This window comes from Salmo salar, unplaced genomic scaffold (genome assembly GCF_965601325.2).
Source record: "Salmo salar unplaced genomic scaffold, fSalSal1 ptg000136l, whole genome shotgun sequence".
In the NCBI taxonomy this organism is placed as follows: Eukaryota; Metazoa; Chordata; class Actinopteri; order Salmoniformes; family Salmonidae; genus Salmo; species Salmo salar.
Window position 1 is genome coordinate 876129 of NW_027675321.1, and position 18830 is coordinate 894958.

Here is an 18830-nt window from a genome sequence, read left to right on the forward strand (position 1 = left end):
CAGTTATCACTTGTTGACCAACTACAGGAATACTGACCTCAGAGTCTCCAGTTTACAGTGGGGATTCCCCAGTCCAGCAGAGAGCAGCTCCACTCCTGAATCCTTCAGGTCATTGTTACTCAGGTCCAGCTCTCTCAGGTGTGAGGGGTTTGAACTGAGAACTGAGACCAGAGAAGCACAGCCTTCCTCTGTGACTCCACAGCCTGACAGCCTGCAACGAGATCATCATGACTTCACAAACACACTGTTAATTTAACACCAGTAGTGTAGAAGGACAACGGTAGATGCATTTGGTTTATTCTCTCAAACAACATATAGATTCATCTTCCGTCTCCTAGAATTGTATGGTCATATTGTAATACTAGATTGAATATCTGATTCAATATGTTATTCAATTTAATATTATATACATATTATAATACACATTTTTCTCTAAACATAATATTTCTTTCTTCCTGATGATTACTTCTTATATGTCATTTTATTTACTCACAGAGCAGCTCTGGAGGCTTTGACCACTGGCAGCAGCCTCAGAAGACCTTCCTCTGATCTGGAGTATTTCTTCAGGTCAAACACATCCAGCTCCTTTTCTGAAGTCAGCAACACAAAGACCAGAGCTGACCACTGTGCAGGTGACAGGTTGGGTTTTGAGAGACTTCCTGATTTCAGGTAGCTTTGGATTTCCTCCACTAGAGAATGGTCATTCAGTTCATTCAGACAGTGGAACAGATTGATGCTCCTCTCTGGAGAGGTATTCTCCCTGATCTTCTCCTTGATGTACTTGACTGTTTCTTCATGGCTCTGTGAGCTGATTCTTGTCTTTGTCAGTAGACCTCGTAAGTGCTTCTGATTGGACTCCAGTGAGAGGCCCAGAAGGAAGCGGAGGAAAAGGTCCAGGTTTCCTGTCTCACTTTGTAAGGCTTTATCCACAGCACTCTTGTAGACAGTAACTTCAGGCTCGTCTCTGTACAGCAAAGAAAATATACTGGACTTTGTTTGCTGTTTGTCCATTAGATTCTCATTGTTGTTGATGAATGAGAGGAACACATACACAGCAGCCAGAAACTCCTGAATGCTCAGATGCACGAAGCAGTACACCTTCATCTGGTGCAGCACACATTCCTCTTTAAAGATCTGTGTGCACAATCCTGAGTACACTGAGGCTTCATTGACATCAATGCCAGCCTCTTTCAGGTCTTCTTCATAGAAAATCAGATTGCCATTCACAAGCTGTTGAAAAGCCAGTTTTCCCAGTGACAGAATGCTCTCGTTACTCAAGTGTGGATCTGTCTCTTCTTTCCCAAGATACTTTTCATTCTTCTGTTTGGTATGAAACACCACAAGGTGTGTGTACATCTCAGTCAGAGTCTTGGGCATCTCTTCTCTCTTATGTTTCAGCATGTGTTCGAGGACTGTTGCAGAAATCCAACAGAAGACTGGAATGTGGCACATGATGTGGAGGCTCCTTGATGTCTTTATGTGTGAGATGATTCTGTTGGCCAGGTCCTCATCAATGAATCTCTTTCTGAAGTACTCCTCCTTCTGTGGGTCATTGAACCCTCGTACCTCTGTCACCTGGTCAACACACCCTGAAGGGATCTTATTGGCTGCTGCAGGTCGGGTAGTTATCCAGAGGAGAGCAGAGGGAAGCAGATTTCCCTTGATGAGATTTATCAGCAGAACATCCACTGAGGTTGACTCTGTGACGTCCCAACAGATCTTGTTCTTCTGGAAGTCTAGGGGCAGTCGGCACTCATCCAGACCATCAAAGATGAACACAACTTTGTACTTGTTGTAATTGGAGATTCTTGATTGTTTGGTTTCCATTGAGAAGTGATTGACAAGTTCAATGAAAGTGTGTTTGTCCCCTTTCATCAAATTCAGCTCCCGAAAAGGGAATGAAAACACAAATTGAACATCCTGATTTGCTTTTCCTTCAGCCCAGTCCAGAATGAACTTCTGCACAGAGACTGTTTTTCCAATGCCAGCGACTCCCTTTGTCAGCACAGTTCTGATGAGTTTGTCTTGTCCAGTTAAGGGTTTGAAGATGTCGTTACATTTGATTGCAGTCTCTGGTCTTGCTTGTTTCCTGGTTGTTGTCTCAATCTGTCTCAGCTCATGTTCATTATTGACCTCTCCTGTTCCACCCTCTGTGATGTAGAGCTCTGTGTAGATCTTATTGAGAAGTGTTGGGTTTCCTTGTTTAGCGATCCCCTCAAATACATATTGAAACTTCTTCTTTAGATTAGATTTGAGTTCACGTTGGCAAATCACAGCAAGTTCATCTGAATGAAGAAATAACAAGGATGATATTAATATTACATTTGTTTTAATGCCTACAGTATTGTAGGACTGTTATAAAGTTAAATTATAATCATTTATTCTCTTAACTGACTGTATAAATGTGTAAATGTTTTCATAATGCATTACAGACTGGTGTGACTGATTACATTATTTTTGGTATTATTGATGGTATTATTAATGTTGTCTCTCTCTCTCTCTGCTGCTACGTGATGAGGTCACTAGGTGTTGTGTTAAGGCTGCTACAATATCATTGAGTTACACAGCTACTTTAGCTGTACTTTAGCTACAGCTTTTAAATGTTATAAAACAGCATTCAACATGAGGCAGACAGGTCTTACATTTCTCCAGTGTGTCAGCAAGCTCCTTCTGGTTCATTTTCCTCAGGATGTGCAGTGTGATCTTCAGAGCCCCCTCTCTGGCACTGCTCTCCTGCTTCTCATCTTCAGCATCCACCACTTCCTTATCCTGCTTCTGACTCTCAAAGCCTTCTGGGAGTTCTGGACTAAGAATCGTCTTGAACATCTTCAGCTCGTTCTTCACAAATGTCATCATTTTCTCTTCAAGCAACTAAAATAAATCAAGTAAATAAGTTAAGCAAGAGAAGAAAGGCTTTCTCATTAACACATTAATGAATGATTGACAGATCAACTTTACTTGAGGTCAACAAAAACAAATGTTCATAACAGGACCACATACACTGAATATGGAGGCCAGGTCTGTTTGATGACTCTGGGAAGACTGACCACTGAGAATCTCTGACTCTGATCTCTCCTGTTGGTTTCTGTGCACAAAACATGAGATTACATCTCCTCATCCAGGGAGTACACACACACACACACACACACACACACACACACACACACAGACACACACACACACACACACACACACACACACACACACACACACACACACACACACACACACACACACACACACACACACACACACACACAAAGGGAGGGAACGTTGTGTTTGTTTAATATTGTTTTAGGACTATGAAAATGAACTAAAGAATTAGCCTATGGATTATGAAAACAACCAAAAGAAATGTGAAAATGGGAGAGGAGAAATGACTAGAGACAGTGTTGTTTAACTCACTGACCATGACCCATGAGTTCTTCTTACCTTTGTTCAGTAGAAAAGTCTCCCTCTCTAAACTTTATAGGTTGATCCATAGACTTGTCACTCTTCATGGACACACAGCTGGGTACAGGGGAGGCTGGTCTCTCCTGCTTGATTAGTCTTCAACACAACAGAGACAAACATTACATCTCTCATCTACTCTGAGCTCAGATGGGGAAACATAAGAAGAGTTTCATTACAAAACGCAACATTTCACTTTACAGAAATGTTCGTAAATTAGTCTTTATTGTTTAAAGAAATTAGTAAAGAGATTGGTGTGTTTTTTCACTATCTAATCATTACATGGGGTAGTTCAACGACAGACATGTATTTGTTTAAAATCTATCACTTGATGGTTTCATTTCAGAGACAAATAATGTTTTTTGCTAAATGCAATATATCTGCCTCACTCTCAGAGAAATCAGTACTACTGCTAGGTTTAATACAGTAATAATATATATCTGCCTCACTCTCAGAGAAATCAGTAGTACTGCTAGGTTTAACACAGTAATAATATATATCTGCCTCACTCTCAGAGAAATCAGTAGTACTGCTAGGTTTAACACAGTAATAATATATATCTGCCTCTCAGAGAAATCAGTAGTACTGCTAGGTTTTACACAGTAATAATATATATCTGCCTCTCAGAGAAATCAGTAGTACTGCTAGGTTTTACACAGTAATAATATATATCTGCCTCACTCTCAGAGAAATCAGTAGTACTGCTAGGTTTAATACAGTAATAATATATATCTGTCTCACTGTCAGAGAAATCAGTAGTACTGCTAGGTTTAATACAGTAATAATATATATCTGCCTCTCAGAGAAATCAGTAGTACTGCTAGGTTTAACACAGTAATAATATATATCTGCCTCTCAGAGAAATCAGTAGTACTGCTAGGTTTAACACAGTAATAATATATATCTGCCTCACTCTCAGAGAAATCAGTAGTACTGCTAGGTTTAATACAGTAATAATATATATCTGCCTCACTCTCAGAGAAATCATACAGTCAAATATAACAAATTACTACATTTTTAATAAAGATATGTACAAATGATACATTTGTGACATCAATATATATATATTTTTTTTAAAATATTCAAGAAATGTATATGTGATCTGTTTGTAAATTTTTTACATTTAACACTTTTTTTAGCAGATGTTCTTATCCAGGGCCTGGTTTCCCAAAAGCATCTGAAGGCTAAATTAATTGTTAGAACCTTCATAGGAACATCGTTAAATCTCAGAGCTTGAAAGAGAGCGACCCGTCTCTACCTATTTTACTGGTTTGTGACTCACTGACTCCACCCCCAGCCAGAGGGGAATAAAGTAGCCCAGGAGTTAACACACTCAGGTCAGGGAGAGTTGGAGAGGCAGGTTTATAGTTCCCCCCTAGACACTCAGGAGTTAACACACTCAGGTCAGGGAGAGTTGGAGAGGCAGGTTTATGGTTCCCCCTAGACACTCAGGAGTTAACACACTCAGGTCAGGGAGAGATGGAGAGGCAGGTTTATGGTTCCCCCTAGACACTCAGGAGTTAAAACACTCAGGTCAGGGAGAGATGGAGAGGCAGGTTTATGGTTCCCCCCTAGACTCTCAGGAGTTAACACACTCAGGTCAGGGAGAGTTGGAGAGGCAGGTTTATGGTTCCCCCTAGACACTCAGGAGTTAACACACTCAGGTCAGGGAGAGTTGGAGAGGCAGGTTTATGGTTCCCCCCTAGACTCTCAGGAGTTAACACACTCAGGTCAGGGAGAGATGGAGAGGCAGGTTTATGGTTCGCCCTCTAGACTCTCAGGAGTTAACACACTCAGGTCAGGGAGAGATGGAGAGGCAGGTTTATGGTTCCCCCCCCCTAGACTCTCAGGAGTTAACACACTCAGGTCAGGGAGAGATGGAGAGGCAGGTTTATGGTTCCCCCCTAGACTCTCAGGAGTTAACACACTCAGGTCAGGGAGAGTTGGAGAGGCAGGTTTGTGGTTCCCCCCTAGACTCTCAGGAGTAAAAACACTCAGGTCAGGGAGAGTTGGAGAGGCAGGTTTATGGTTCCCCCCCTAGACTCTCAGGAGTTAACACACTCAGGTCAGGGAGAGTTGGAGAGGCAGGTTTATGGTTCCCCCCCCCCTAGACTCTCAGGAGTTAAAACACTCAGGTCAGGGAGAGATGGAGAGGCAGGTTTATGGTTCCCCCCTAGACACTCAGGAGTTAAAACACTCAGGTCAGGGAGAGTTGGAGAGGCAGGTTTATGGTTCCCCCTTGACGATCAGGCTCTGGTTGTGGGGGATGTTCAGCTTGGGGTTGTGAGGAGCTGATAACAGTAACCCGCATGGATTTCGTAAAAGAGCTGTTTCCCGAAACCATCAATAACATTACACTTGGAAAATGCTTGTGATCTACCTCCTGTCTTAGACCACTAGAACAGCTGAGTGATCTACCTCCTGTCTCAGACCACTAGAACAGCTGAGTGATCTACCTCCTGCCTCAGACCACTAGAACAGCTGAGTAATCTACCTCCTGTCTCAGACCACTAGAATAGCTGAGTAATCTACCTCCTGTCTCAGACCACTAGAACAGCTGAGTAATCTACCTCCTCCCTCAGACCACTAGAACAGCTGAGTAATCTACCTCCTGTCTCAGACCACTAGAACAGCTGAGTAATCTACCTCCTGTCTCAGACCACTAGAACAGCTGAGTAATCTACCTCCTGCCCAGACCACTAGAACAGCTGAGTAATCTACCTCCTGTCTCAGACCACTAGAACAGCTGAGTAATCTACCTCCTGCCTCAGACCACTAGAACAGCTGAGTAATCTACCTCCTCCCTCAGACCACTAGAACAGCTGAGTAATCTACCTCCTGTATCAGACCACTAGAACAGCTGAGTGATCTACCTCCTCCCTCAGACCACTAGAACAGCGGAGTAATCTACCTCCTGTCTCAGACCACTAGAACAGCTGAGTAATCTACCTCCTGTCTCAGACCACTAGAACAGCTGAGTAATCTACCTCCTGTCTCAGACCACTAGAACAGCTGAGTAATCTACCTCCTCCCTCAGACCACTAGAACAGCTGAGTAATCTACCTCCTGTCTCTGACCACTATAACAGCTGAGTAATCTACCTCCTGTCTCAGTCCACTAGAACAGCTGAGTAATCTACCTCCTGTCTCAGACCACTAGAACAGCTGAGTAATCTACCTCCTGTCTCAGACCACTAGAACAGCTGAGTAATCTACCTCCTGTCTCAGACCACTAGAACAGCTGAGTAATCTAACTCCTGTCTCAGACTACTAGAACAGCGGAGTAATCTACCTCCTGTCTCAGACCACTAGAACAGCTGAGTAATCTACCTCCTGTCTCAGACCACTAGAACAGCTGAGTAATCTACCTCCTGTCTCAGACCACTAGAACTGCTGAGTAATCTACCTCCTGTCTCAGACCACTAGAACAGCTGAGTAATCTACCTCCTCCCTCAGACCACTAGAACAGCTGAGTAATCTACCTCCTGTCTCAGACCACTATAACAGCTGAGTAATCTACCTCCTGTCTCAGTCCACTAGAACAGCTGAGTAATCTACCTCCTGTCTCAGACCACTAGAACAGCTGAGTAATCTACCTCCTGTCTCAGACCACTAGAACAGCTGAGTAATCTACCTCCTGTCTCAGACCACTAGAACAGCTGAGTAATCTACCTCCTGTCTCAGACCACTAGAACAGATGAGTAATCTACCTCCTGTCTCAGACCACTATAACAGCTGAGTAATCTACCTCCTGTCTCAGACCACTAGAACAGCTGAGTAATCTACCTCCTGTCTCAGACCACTAGAACAGCTGAGTATTCTACCTCCTGTCTCAGACCACTAGAACAGCTGAGTAATCTACCTCCTGTCTCAGACCACTAGAACAGCTGAGTAACCTACCTCCTGTCTCAGTCCACTAGAACAGCTGAGTAATCTACATACTCCCTCAGACCACTAGAACAGCTGAGTAATCTACCTCCTGCCTCAGACCACTAGAACAGCTGAGTAATCTACCTCCTCCCTCAGACCACTAGAACAGCTGAGTAATCTACCTCCTGTATCAGACCACTAGAACAGCTGAGTAATCTACCTCCTGTCTCAGACCACTAGAACAGCTGAGTAATCTACCTCCTCCCTCAGACCACTAGAACAGCTGAGTAATCTACCTCCTGTCTCAGACCACTAGAACAGCTGAGTAATCTACCTCCTGTCTCAGACCACTAGAACAGCTGAGTAATCTACCTCCTCCCTCAGACCACTAGAACAGCTGAGTAATCTACCTCCTGCCTCAGACCACTAGAACAGCTGAGTAATCTACCTCCTGTCTCAGACCACTAGAACAGCTGAGTAATCTACCTCCTGTCTCAGACCACTAGAACAGCTGAGTAATCTACCTCCTGCCTCAGACCACTAGAACAGCTGAGTAATCTACCTCCTGTCTCAGACCACTAGAACAGCTGAGTAATCTACCTCCTGTCTCAGACCACTAGAACAGCTGAGTAATCTACCTCCTGTATCAGACCACTAGAACAGCTGAGTAATCTTACTCCTGTCTCAGACCACTAGAACAGCTGAGTGATCTACCTCCTGTCTCAGACCACTAGAACAGCTGAGTAATCTACCTCCTCCCTCAGACCACTAGAACAGCTGAGTAATCTACCTCCTGTCTCAGACCACTAGAACAGCTGAGTAATCTACCTCCTGTCTCAGACCACTAGAACAGCTGAGTAATCTACCTCCTCCCTCAGACCACTAGAACAGCTGAGTAATCTACCTCCTGTCTCAGACCACTACAACAGCGGATTAATCTACCTCCTGTCTCAGACCACTAGAACAGCTGAGTAATCTACCTCCTGTCTCAGACCACTAGAACAGCTGAGTAATGTACCTCCTGTCTCAGACCACTAGAACTGCTGAGTAATCTACCTCCTGTCTCAGACCACTAGAACAGCTGAGTAATCTACCTCCTCCCTCAGACCACTAGAACAGCTGAGTAATCTACCTCCTGTCTCAGACCACTATAACAGCTGAGTAATCTACCTCCTGTCTCAGTCCACTAGAACAGCTGAGTAATCTACCTCCTGTCTCAGACCACTAGAACAGCTGAGTAATCTACCTCCTGTCTCAGACCACTAGAACAGCTGAGTAATCTACCTCCTGTCTCAGACCACTAGAACAGCTGAGTAATCTACCTCCTGTCTCAGACCACTAGAACAGCTGAGTAATCTACCTCCTGTCTCAGACCACTAGAACAGCTGAGTAATCTACCTCCTGTCTCAGACCACTAGAACAGCTGAGTAATCTACCTCCTGTCTCAGTCCACTAGAACAGCTGAGTAATCTACCTCCTGTCTCAGACCACTAGAACAGCTGAGTAATCTACCTCCTGTCTCAGACCACTAGAACAGCTGAGTAACCTACCTCCTGTCTCAGTCCACTAGAACAGCTGAGTAATCTACCTCCTCCCTCAGACCACTAGAACAGCTGAGTAATCTACCTCCTGCCTCAGACCACTAGAACAGCTGAGTAATCTACCTCCTCCCTCAGACCACTAGAACAGCTGAGTAATCTACCTCCTGTATCAGACCACTAGAACAGCTGAGTAATCTACCTCCTGTCTCAGACCACTAGAACAGCTGAGTAATCTACCTCCTCCCTCAGACCACTAGAACAGCTGAGTAATCTACCTCCTGTCTCAGACCACTAGAACAGCTGAGTAATCTACCTCCTGTCTCAGACCACTAGAACAGCTGAGTAATCTACCTCCTGTCTCAGACCACTAGAACAGCTGAGTAATCTACCTCCTGTATCAGACCACTAGAACAGCTGAGTAATCTACCTCCTGTCTCAGACCACTAGAACAGCTGAGTGATCTACCTCCTGTCTCAGACCACTAGAACAGCTGAGTAATCTACCTCCTGTCTCAGACCACTAGAACAGCTGAGTAATCTACCTCCTGTCTCAGACCACTAGAACAGCTGAGTAATCTACCTCCTCCCTCAGACCACTAGAACAGCTGAGTGCGTCATTAGATGCTTTTTTTGCCCTTCCACTTGACTTTATACACAGAAGATCTCTGCTAAACATAGAATCATATAGTTTATCCATCTCTCTGTGTCAGCAGATGATTTCAGAACAAAGTTGACTACAAATACGAAGTTGCCAATGTCTTTGCATTTGATAAAAACAAGCGACGCATAAAATTATTCTTCAAATGAAAACCGAGATGACTACATTAAAATATGAACAGTAGTCTTTAGGCCTATTTCAATCATATTGTTCAATATATTGAGTAATATTTTGATACTTGTAGGCTACTGTCTGAAATATGTCTCAATATATTTCATGATGTGTATCCAAACATGAACACAATGATGTGCCAAATCTGTGATTTAGTGCGTTTTTATTGGGTAAGCATTAGACTAAGCCTCCCCAATACTTGCAGCCATAGGTGCTAATAGAAGCTGATCCTGGGTCAGTATTGTGACATAACTATAATGTTAAGGAAATATCTGAATGGAGAAAACTGATCCGAGAGCAGCGCTCCCTTTCTTTCCATCCTATCAGTATTGATACATGCTCCACCAGACGTGATACCTTGTAGTGCTGCTGATCCAGATTCTACTGGTCTGACTGAGGATATGAACTCTGACCTGTCCACCAGACGTGATACCTTGTAGTGCTGCTGATCCAGTTTCTACTGGTCTGCCTGAGGATATGAACTCTGACCTGTCCACCAGACGTGATACCTTGTAGTGCTGCTGATCCAGTTTCTACTGGTCTGCCTGAGGATATGAACTCTGACCTGTCCACCAGACGTGATACCTTGTAGTGCTGCTGATCCAGTTTCTACTGGTCTGCCTGAGGATATGAACTCTGACCTGTCCACCAGACGTGATACCTTGTAGTGCTGCTGATCCAGTTCCTGCTAGTCTGCCTGAGGATATGAACTCTGACCTGTTCACCAGACGTGATACCTTGTAGTGCTGCTGATCCAGTTTCTGCTGGTCTGACTGCGGGTATGGAGCTCTGCCCTGTTCACCAGACATGATACGTTGACCTTATACCTTGTAAATAAAAAAAAGGAAATAGTAACACAAAATAACAATAATTACGCTATAAGGAGTACCAGTACTGAGTCAATGTGCAGGGGTACCAGGTAGTTGAGGCAATAATGAGGCTATAAGGAGTACCAGTACTGAGTCAATGTGCAGGGGTACCAGGTAGTTGAGGTAATAATGAGACTATAAGGAGTACCAGTACTGAGTCAATGTGCAGGGGTACCAGGTAGTTGAGGTAATAATGAGGCTATAAGGAGTACCAGTACTGAGTCAATGTGCAGGGGTACCAGGTAGTTGAGGTAATAATGAGACTATAAGGAGTACCAGTACTGAGTCAATGTGCAGGGGTACCAGGTAGTTGAGGTAATAATGAGACTATAAGGAGTACCAGTACTGAGTCAATGTGCAGGGGTACCAGGTAGTTGAGGTAATAATGAGACTATAAGGAGTACCAGTACTGAGTCAATGTGCAGGGGTACCAGGTAGTTGAGGTAATAATGAGGCTATAAGGAGTACCAGTACTGAGTCAATGTGCAGGGGTACCAGGTAGTTGAGGTAATAATGAGACTATAAAGAGTACCAGTACTGAGTCAATGTGCAGGGGTACCAGGTAGTTGAGGAAAGTTGAGGTAATATGTACATGTAGGTAGGGGTAAAAGTGACTAGGCTATCAGGATAGAGATTATATCTCTTCATCCAGGGAGTGCACACACACACACACACACACACACACACACACACACACACACACACACACACACACACACACACACACACACACACACACACACAAACAGGGAGGGAATGTTGTGTTTGTTTAATATTGTTTTAGGAATATATAAATGGATAAAAGGATTAGCCTATGGATTATGAAAACAACCAAAAGAAATGTGAAAATGGGAGAGGAGAAATGACTAGAGACAGTGTTGTTTAACTCACTGACCATGACCCATGAGTTCTTCTTACCTTTGTTCAGTAGAAAAGTCTCCCTCTCTAAACAGTATAGGAGGACCCATAGACCAGTCACTCTTCATGGACACACAGCTGGGTACAGGGGAGGCTGGTCTCTCCTGCTTGATTGGACTTCAACACAACAGAGACAAACATTACATCTCTCATCTACTCATTTTCAGAAATGTTCATAAATTAGATTTTATTGTTTAAGTGTGTTTTTTCACTATCTAATCATGGCATCGGATTGTTCAACGACAGACATGTATTTGTTTAAAATCTATCACTTGATGGTTTCATTTCAGAGAGACAATGTTTTTTTGCAAAATGTTATATATCTGCCTTTCTCTCAAATGAACGGCTCGGTCTTATGTAGCAAAATTTGAAATTGTGTTTTTCACATTTGATAATAGTAGAGCCTCAGAGCTAGAACATGGTATATCACTACAGTTGAGGAACAGTGGAAAAGTGTTTCTGCTTTGGAAGATGATATACTTGTAACCTCACTTTTGAGAAAATGGCCTTTTAATGTTTTGATACCTGCTGGAGAGCTCTTTTTGGTCTACATTATTTTGCATGTACATGTTTTTGCATTTTGCATCTACATGTTATTTTGGCAGATAATGTCACCCATCTAAATAAATAGTTTTATATATATAATTAACTAAATGTGTGATGTTTATGGTTAACTTGTTATGGATAGGGGGCAGTATTTTCACGGCCGGATAAAAAACGTACCCGATTTAATCTGATTATTACTCCTGCCCAGAAACTAGAATATGCATATAATTATTAGCTTTGGATAGAAAACACTCCAACGTTTCTAAAACTGTTTGAATGGTTCTGTGAGTATAACAGAACTCATTTGGCAGGCCAAAACCTGAGAAGATTCTGTACAGGAAGTACCCTGTCTGACCATTTCTTGGCCTTCTTGATCATCTCTATCCAAAACAGGGGATCTCTGGCATAACGTGACATTTTCTAACGCTCCCATGGGCTCTCAGAAGGCGCCAGAACTTTGAATGATGACTTTGCAGGCCATGGCTGAAAAACAGTAGCGCATTTGGATAGTGGTCGATCTGAGAACAATGAGACTGGGGGCGCATGCACGAGGAGACTCCATGTTTTTATTTTTTCATCTTTGAACTAGGCTCATAATCTGAGGTAGCAACTACGTCAGATCTACAAATCAATGAGCTAGACCTATCCATTTGGTTTGCAACTCTGTGAACCTACGCAACTCTGTGAACCTGCGATGCAACGATTTCAATGCATATCCAATTACCCAGCAGCCATTTAGAAACAACAAGTCATCAAAAAAAGTGTTATTTCTTAATTAAAAAATGTATTCTGGATGTTTAAAATCGGCCACATCTGAAAAAGAGGACAGGGACATGCGTTTTGTTTAGGTGGTATACCTTTTTCTGAAAACAAATATGGTTAACCATGACCAGAAAATGGTTAACGTTTAGGACTGTGGTACAATATGTACCCAAGCGAACAGGGATAGCACTCACAAAGTAGCCAGAACCCTGTTAATAATAATAAGTTACCTGATAATAATAATAATAATAATAATAATAATTGAGGTCAGCCTACAAGGTTAATAGTAATTTACCCGAGGTCGGCGTTCACGGTTATTGCCGACAGGTCTCATTGATAACAATAGAGAAGCTGCCATTTTAACGCAGAACAATGAGCTGGGAATAGAATGTTCAGAATGTGAGTTGGCGTCACGGTGCTCAATTCAACTAGAAAAGCTGAAAAATGACCTAAAATAAGGTCTGTTTTTTAGCGATTACTTCATAACATAACGTAATATTATGAAACTGAGCTCCATGGAGGATGCAATGAACTAGTTTTCATCAGAAAAAAAACATTGTTAAAAATGTCATGTGTCCAGCCTACTTGAGGCGCCCGAAAATAATATTCAAAAGTTCGGTCCTTGGACATAGAGGGGTTAAACACTAAAGTTACAGTCCATCTAGTGAAGAGAGGAGAATCGGACAGAGGTAACTTCTGCCGAAGTCGGTCCCTCTCCTTGTTCGGCGGTGTTCGGCGGTCGACACTACCGACCTTCTAGCCATCATTGATCCACTTTTCATTTTCCATTGGTTTTGTCTTGTCTTCCATCACACCTGGTTCCAATCCCATCAATGACATGTTGTGTATTTAACCCTCTGTTTCCCCTCATGTCCCTGTCGGAGATTGTTTGTTGTATGTAGGTGTTTATTGTTATTCTGGTGTGGGACGGGTTTCGCACCCTCTATTTGTTATTTTGTATACTTTGGTTTTCTGAGGTTTTGATGTTTATTAAACAGCTCCATTTTTACCAAGTTCATTCTCCTGCGCCTGACTTCCCTGCCACCAGCACGCAACGCATTACAGCATCCATCAATGAGAAAGGGAGAAGCCCTCCACGGGATTTAACAGGTGGAAGAAACAACCGGGGAGCTCCATCGGTCCACAAGAAATGCAGGCAGCCGGTGATGATGTAGTGTTAGCTAGGATAACTAAGATGCTGCTGGTAGAGTAGCTAGCTAGCTTACCTAGCTGTAGCGACTAGCTAGGATAACTAGGATGCTGCTGGTAGAGTAGCTAGCTAGCTTACCTAGCTGTAGCGACTAGCTAGGATAACTAGGATGCTGCTGGTAGAGTAGCTAGCTAGCTTACCTAGCTGTACCGACTAGCTAGGATAACTAGGATGCTGCTGGTAGAGTAGCTAGCTAGCTTACCTAGCTGTACCGACTAGCTAGGATAACTAGGATGCTGCTGGTAGAGTAGCTAGCTAGCTTACCTAGCTGTACCGACTAGCTAGGATAACTAGGATGCTGCTGGTAGAGTAGCTAGCTAGCTTACCTAGCTGTACCGACTAGCTAGGATAACTAGGATGCTGCTGGTAGAGTAGCTAGCTAGCTTACCGAGCTTTATCGACTAGCCAGGATAACTAGGATGCTGCTGATAGAGTAGCTAGCTAGCTTTCCTAGCTGTACCGACTAGCTTGGCTAGCTAGCAGGTCGTTCGTCTGTAACCTCGTCTCGATGATGATGACGAATCCGGTGAACCACAAAATGAAACAAGGACAGAGAGTGAAAAGGATCTGGCGACACTCATACTGTCCCTGACCGTAAAGCAGAAAGCAAATTGAACAATAAACTTTGACATCTCAACACTGTAGCGAACTCCATCGTTGGTATCCAAGATCACCTCAGCCACTCTGCGCGTAACCGGGACAATATGCTTGGCACCGCACCGGACGTGGACGCGGGCAGTTTTGTACAGGGACGGGGACAGATCCAGAACGCGGACATAAGCAGTGCCACACAATCAACTAAACCCAGTCTTTACAGTGGGTTACATTAGTAATATTCATTTTTTATTATTATTATGAAAAACTGAATTATTCATTTTTTAAAACAATATTTTGAGATTGATTTTAGAAGTGCTGACAATGAAGACAATTTACTCTTATAGGTATATGGGGGGGGGGGGTATTGCAATGTATTGTAATATATTGTAATGTATTGTATAGTAATGTATAGTATTGTATAGTAATGTATAGTAATGTATAGTATTGTATAGTATTGTATAGTAATGTATAGTATTGTGTAGTATTGTATAGTAATGTATAGTATTGTATAGTATTGTGTAGTAATGTATAGTGTTGTATAGTAATGTATAGTATTGTGTAGTAATGTATAGTATTGTGTAGTAATGTATAGTATTGTATAGTATTGTATAGTAATGTATAGTATTGTATAGTATTGTATAGTAATGTATAGTATTGTATAGTAATGTATAGTATTGAAAAAAAGTCAGATGTTGTCTGTCTTCCTAAGTGATTTATTTATTGTATTATAATTTATTGTATTACAATGTATTGTATTATAATGTATTGTATTATAATGTATTTTATTATAATGTATTGTATTATAATGTATTGTTTTATAATGTATTGTATTATAATGTATTGTTTTATAATGTATTGTATTGTATAGTAATGTATTGTTTTGTTTTGTATTGTATTGTAATGTATTGTATTGTATTGTATTGTAATGTAAGGTATTGTATAGTAATGTATTGTTTTGTATTGTATTGTATTGTATTGTATTGCATTGTATTGTATTGTATTGTATTGTAATGTAATGTATTGTATTGTATTGTATTGTATTGTATTGTATTCTAATGTATTGTATTGTAATGTATTGTATTGTATTGTATTGTATTGTAATATATTGTATTGTATTGTATTGTATTGTATTGTATTGTATTGTAATGTATTGTATTGTAATGTATTGTATTGTATTGTATAGTATTGTATTGTATTGTAATGTATTGTATTGTATTGTATTGTAATGTATTGTATTGTATTGTAATGTATTGTATTATATTGTAATGTATTGTATTGTATTGTAATGTATTGTATTGTATTTTATTGTATAGTAATGTATTGTATTGTATTGTATTGTAATGCATTGTAATGTATTGTATTGTATTGTATTGTAATGTATTGTATTGTATTGTAATGTATTGTATTGTATTATAATGTATTGTATTATAATGTATTGTATTATAATGTATTGTATTATAATGTATTGTATTATAATATATTGTATTATAATGTATTGTATTGTAAAGTGTTGTAATATATCATATTGTAAAAAAGTCAGCCAGAGTTGACGTGGGCCATCGTTCAAACAAAGAAATGCCTCCCTGACCACCAGTGTGTTTGGATATAATGAAGATCAGTTCAGTGAAGAAGAACCACTAGAGTTCTGATCAAAGAGCCCTATAAAGGGTTCTATATATATATATTAAATATACTGTATACTCAGACACTTCCTAACCTCCTATAAAGGGTTCTATATATATTATATATACTGTATACTCAGACACTTCCTAACCTCCTATAAAGGGTTCTATATATATTCTATATATACTGTATACTCAGACACTTCCTAACCTCCTATAAAGGGTTCTATATATATTATATATACTGTATACCCAGACACTTCCTAACCTCCTATAAAGGGTTCTATATATATTCTATATATACTGTATACTCAGACAGGCTAACCTCCTATAAAGGGTTCTATATATATTATATATATACTGTATACTCAGACAGGCTAACCTCCTATAAAGGGTTCTATGTAGAACTTTAGTGATTCCGTATATTAAGAAAGATAGAACCCTTTTTGGTTTAAACAGGAGTGAAGTGGGTTGATATAACGGATATATTGTCCAAATTCAGCTTGTAACAACGATCAGAATTAGTAAGAACAATAAAGTTATGCCTGCCAACATATTAGGCAATAATTAAGAGTAGACTAAATGATTGTGTCATGCTAAAATTCTATAGATATGTGTGTGTATACTGGTAAAGATGTGTGTGTGTGTGTGTGTGTGTGTGTGTGTGTGTGTGTGTGTGTGTGTGTGTGTGTGTGTGTGTGTGTGTGTGTGTGTGTGTGTGTGTGTGTGTGTGTGTGTGTGTGTGTGTGTGTGTGTGTGTGCTGGTGAGACAACCACATATCACAGTGAAATATACAGGATACAAACATTTCATTCCAGCTATATAGCGTTTTGCAAAACAAAAATGAATACACAAAAATCTATGAATTAAAATCTTACAACAACAATATTTTACAGACACATGAAGGTACCCGTAAGAAATCATTTCCGATTAAAAATAACAAATGTTGGAAATAATGTTTAAGAAACAAAGTCCATTGTCATCTCACCTCTTAGCTTTGTTGTCATGTCCCTCAGATAGATGCATTTTAGAGGCAGGACCCCCCTCCTCTCTCTCCCCAGAGAGACTCATTTTAGAGGCAGGGCCCCCCTCCTCTCTCTCCCCAGAGAGACTCATTTTAGAGCACTGACCCCTGTAAACAGAGATCCAGCATGTTGGTTGTGGTTGACACAGTGACAACTAAACAGAGATCCAGCATGTTGGTTGTGGTTAACACAGTAACAACTAAACAGAGATCCAGCATGTTGGTTGTGGTTAACACAGTGACAACTAAACAGAGATCCAGCATGATGGTTGTGGTTAACACAGTGACAACTAAACAGAGATCCAGCATGTTGGTTGTGGTTAACACAGTAACAACTAAACAGAGATCCAGCATGTTGGTTAACACAGTGACAACTAAACAGAGATCCAGCATGTTGGTTGTGGTTAACACAGTGACAACTAAACAGAGATCCAGCATGTTGGTTGTGGTTAACACAGTAACAACTAAACAGAGATCCAGCATGTTGGTTGTGGTTAACACAGTGACAACTAAACAGAGATCCAGCATGTTGGTTGTGGTTAACACAGTGACAACTAATTATTGAATGTCAATTGTTCTCTTATATTCATTATCTCTTAGAAATAAAACATTTACTAACATACATAGAAACAGTCAGGTGATTTAATTAATAGATAATAATAGATAATAACTAATAATAATATTAATGTCTCACTTTCTCTTTTAATAATTTCTCTCATTCTAGTGTGTTGTTTTGTTCAACAGGTATGATATTATTATGCTGTTACTGAATTCAGTTCATAATAACAATGTTAAGAAAAGTATGTTCAGTGGTTTCATACCAGATTACACAGGAAAGAGGAGCTCATTGTAAGTTTGAAAACAAATTTTACGATATTTTGAAAGACGATTTACAACTTATACATAAAAATATACAAATTGTAAAATAACCACAATATATGAATATATGAACAATATGTTTTTGAATTTGACTCGCCTACGCCCAGTTAGCGCCATTTTGTATGATTGAACTGTCACATAACTGTCCCAGGTGAAATGGACTTTTAGATCTGAGTGTTTTACTGTCAGTCACTATACTAAAATAACACCATACATTTAATTTCTCTACACACTTTACAATAATCACTGAGAAGATTCTTACCTTGTAGCCTGAATTCACAACCAGAACATGTCAAGTCATTGAGATATTTTCCGTTGTGCTGAGAGAGCACCTTCCTGATAACAAGTGGCTCTGTATCTATGTTCTAGGTACAGTTGATCTTTGGATGTAATAATATCTGGTCAAAGTCTAGTGACACAACACCATAGTATATCATAAACATAACAGCAGTTGGCCAGTAAAGGCCATGACATACTATAAAACAGGGTTTGTCAACTAGATTTGGCTTCGGGTGTCACGGTTGTCATAGAGAGGAGCGGACCAAAGTGCAGTGTGATTATCGTTCCACATATTTTATTGAACTGTGAAACTATGCAATACATACACATAACCTAAAGAACAAAAAAACAACAAACCGTGATGCAGAGGTGAAACATACACTACTCAAAAACAATCTCCCACAAACCCAGGTGGGAAAAACACCTACTTAAGTA

The 18830-nt window shown here is 40.7% G+C and overlaps 1 protein-coding gene across 1 annotated transcript; it reads right to left on the bottom strand.

The window, feature by feature from the left end:
* Positions 1 to 51: 51 nt before the first annotated feature.
* LOC145850280 (NLR family CARD domain-containing protein 3-like) lies at positions 52 to 18473 on the bottom strand. The gene is made up of 8 exons (XM_082971001.1): positions 18379 to 18473; positions 17202 to 17345; positions 11476 to 11592; positions 10426 to 10515; positions 3433 to 3549; positions 3001 to 3085; positions 2643 to 2871; positions 52 to 2285 (listed from the first exon to the last, which is right to left on the bottom strand). Exons 2-8 carry the CDS (start codon positions 17327 to 17329, stop codon positions 490 to 492), a joined length of 2562 nt encoding a protein of 853 aa, XP_082827127.1. The 5' UTR covers positions 17330 to 17345; positions 18379 to 18473; the 3' UTR covers positions 52 to 489.
* Between the last annotated feature and the right edge of the window lie 357 nt (positions 18474 to 18830).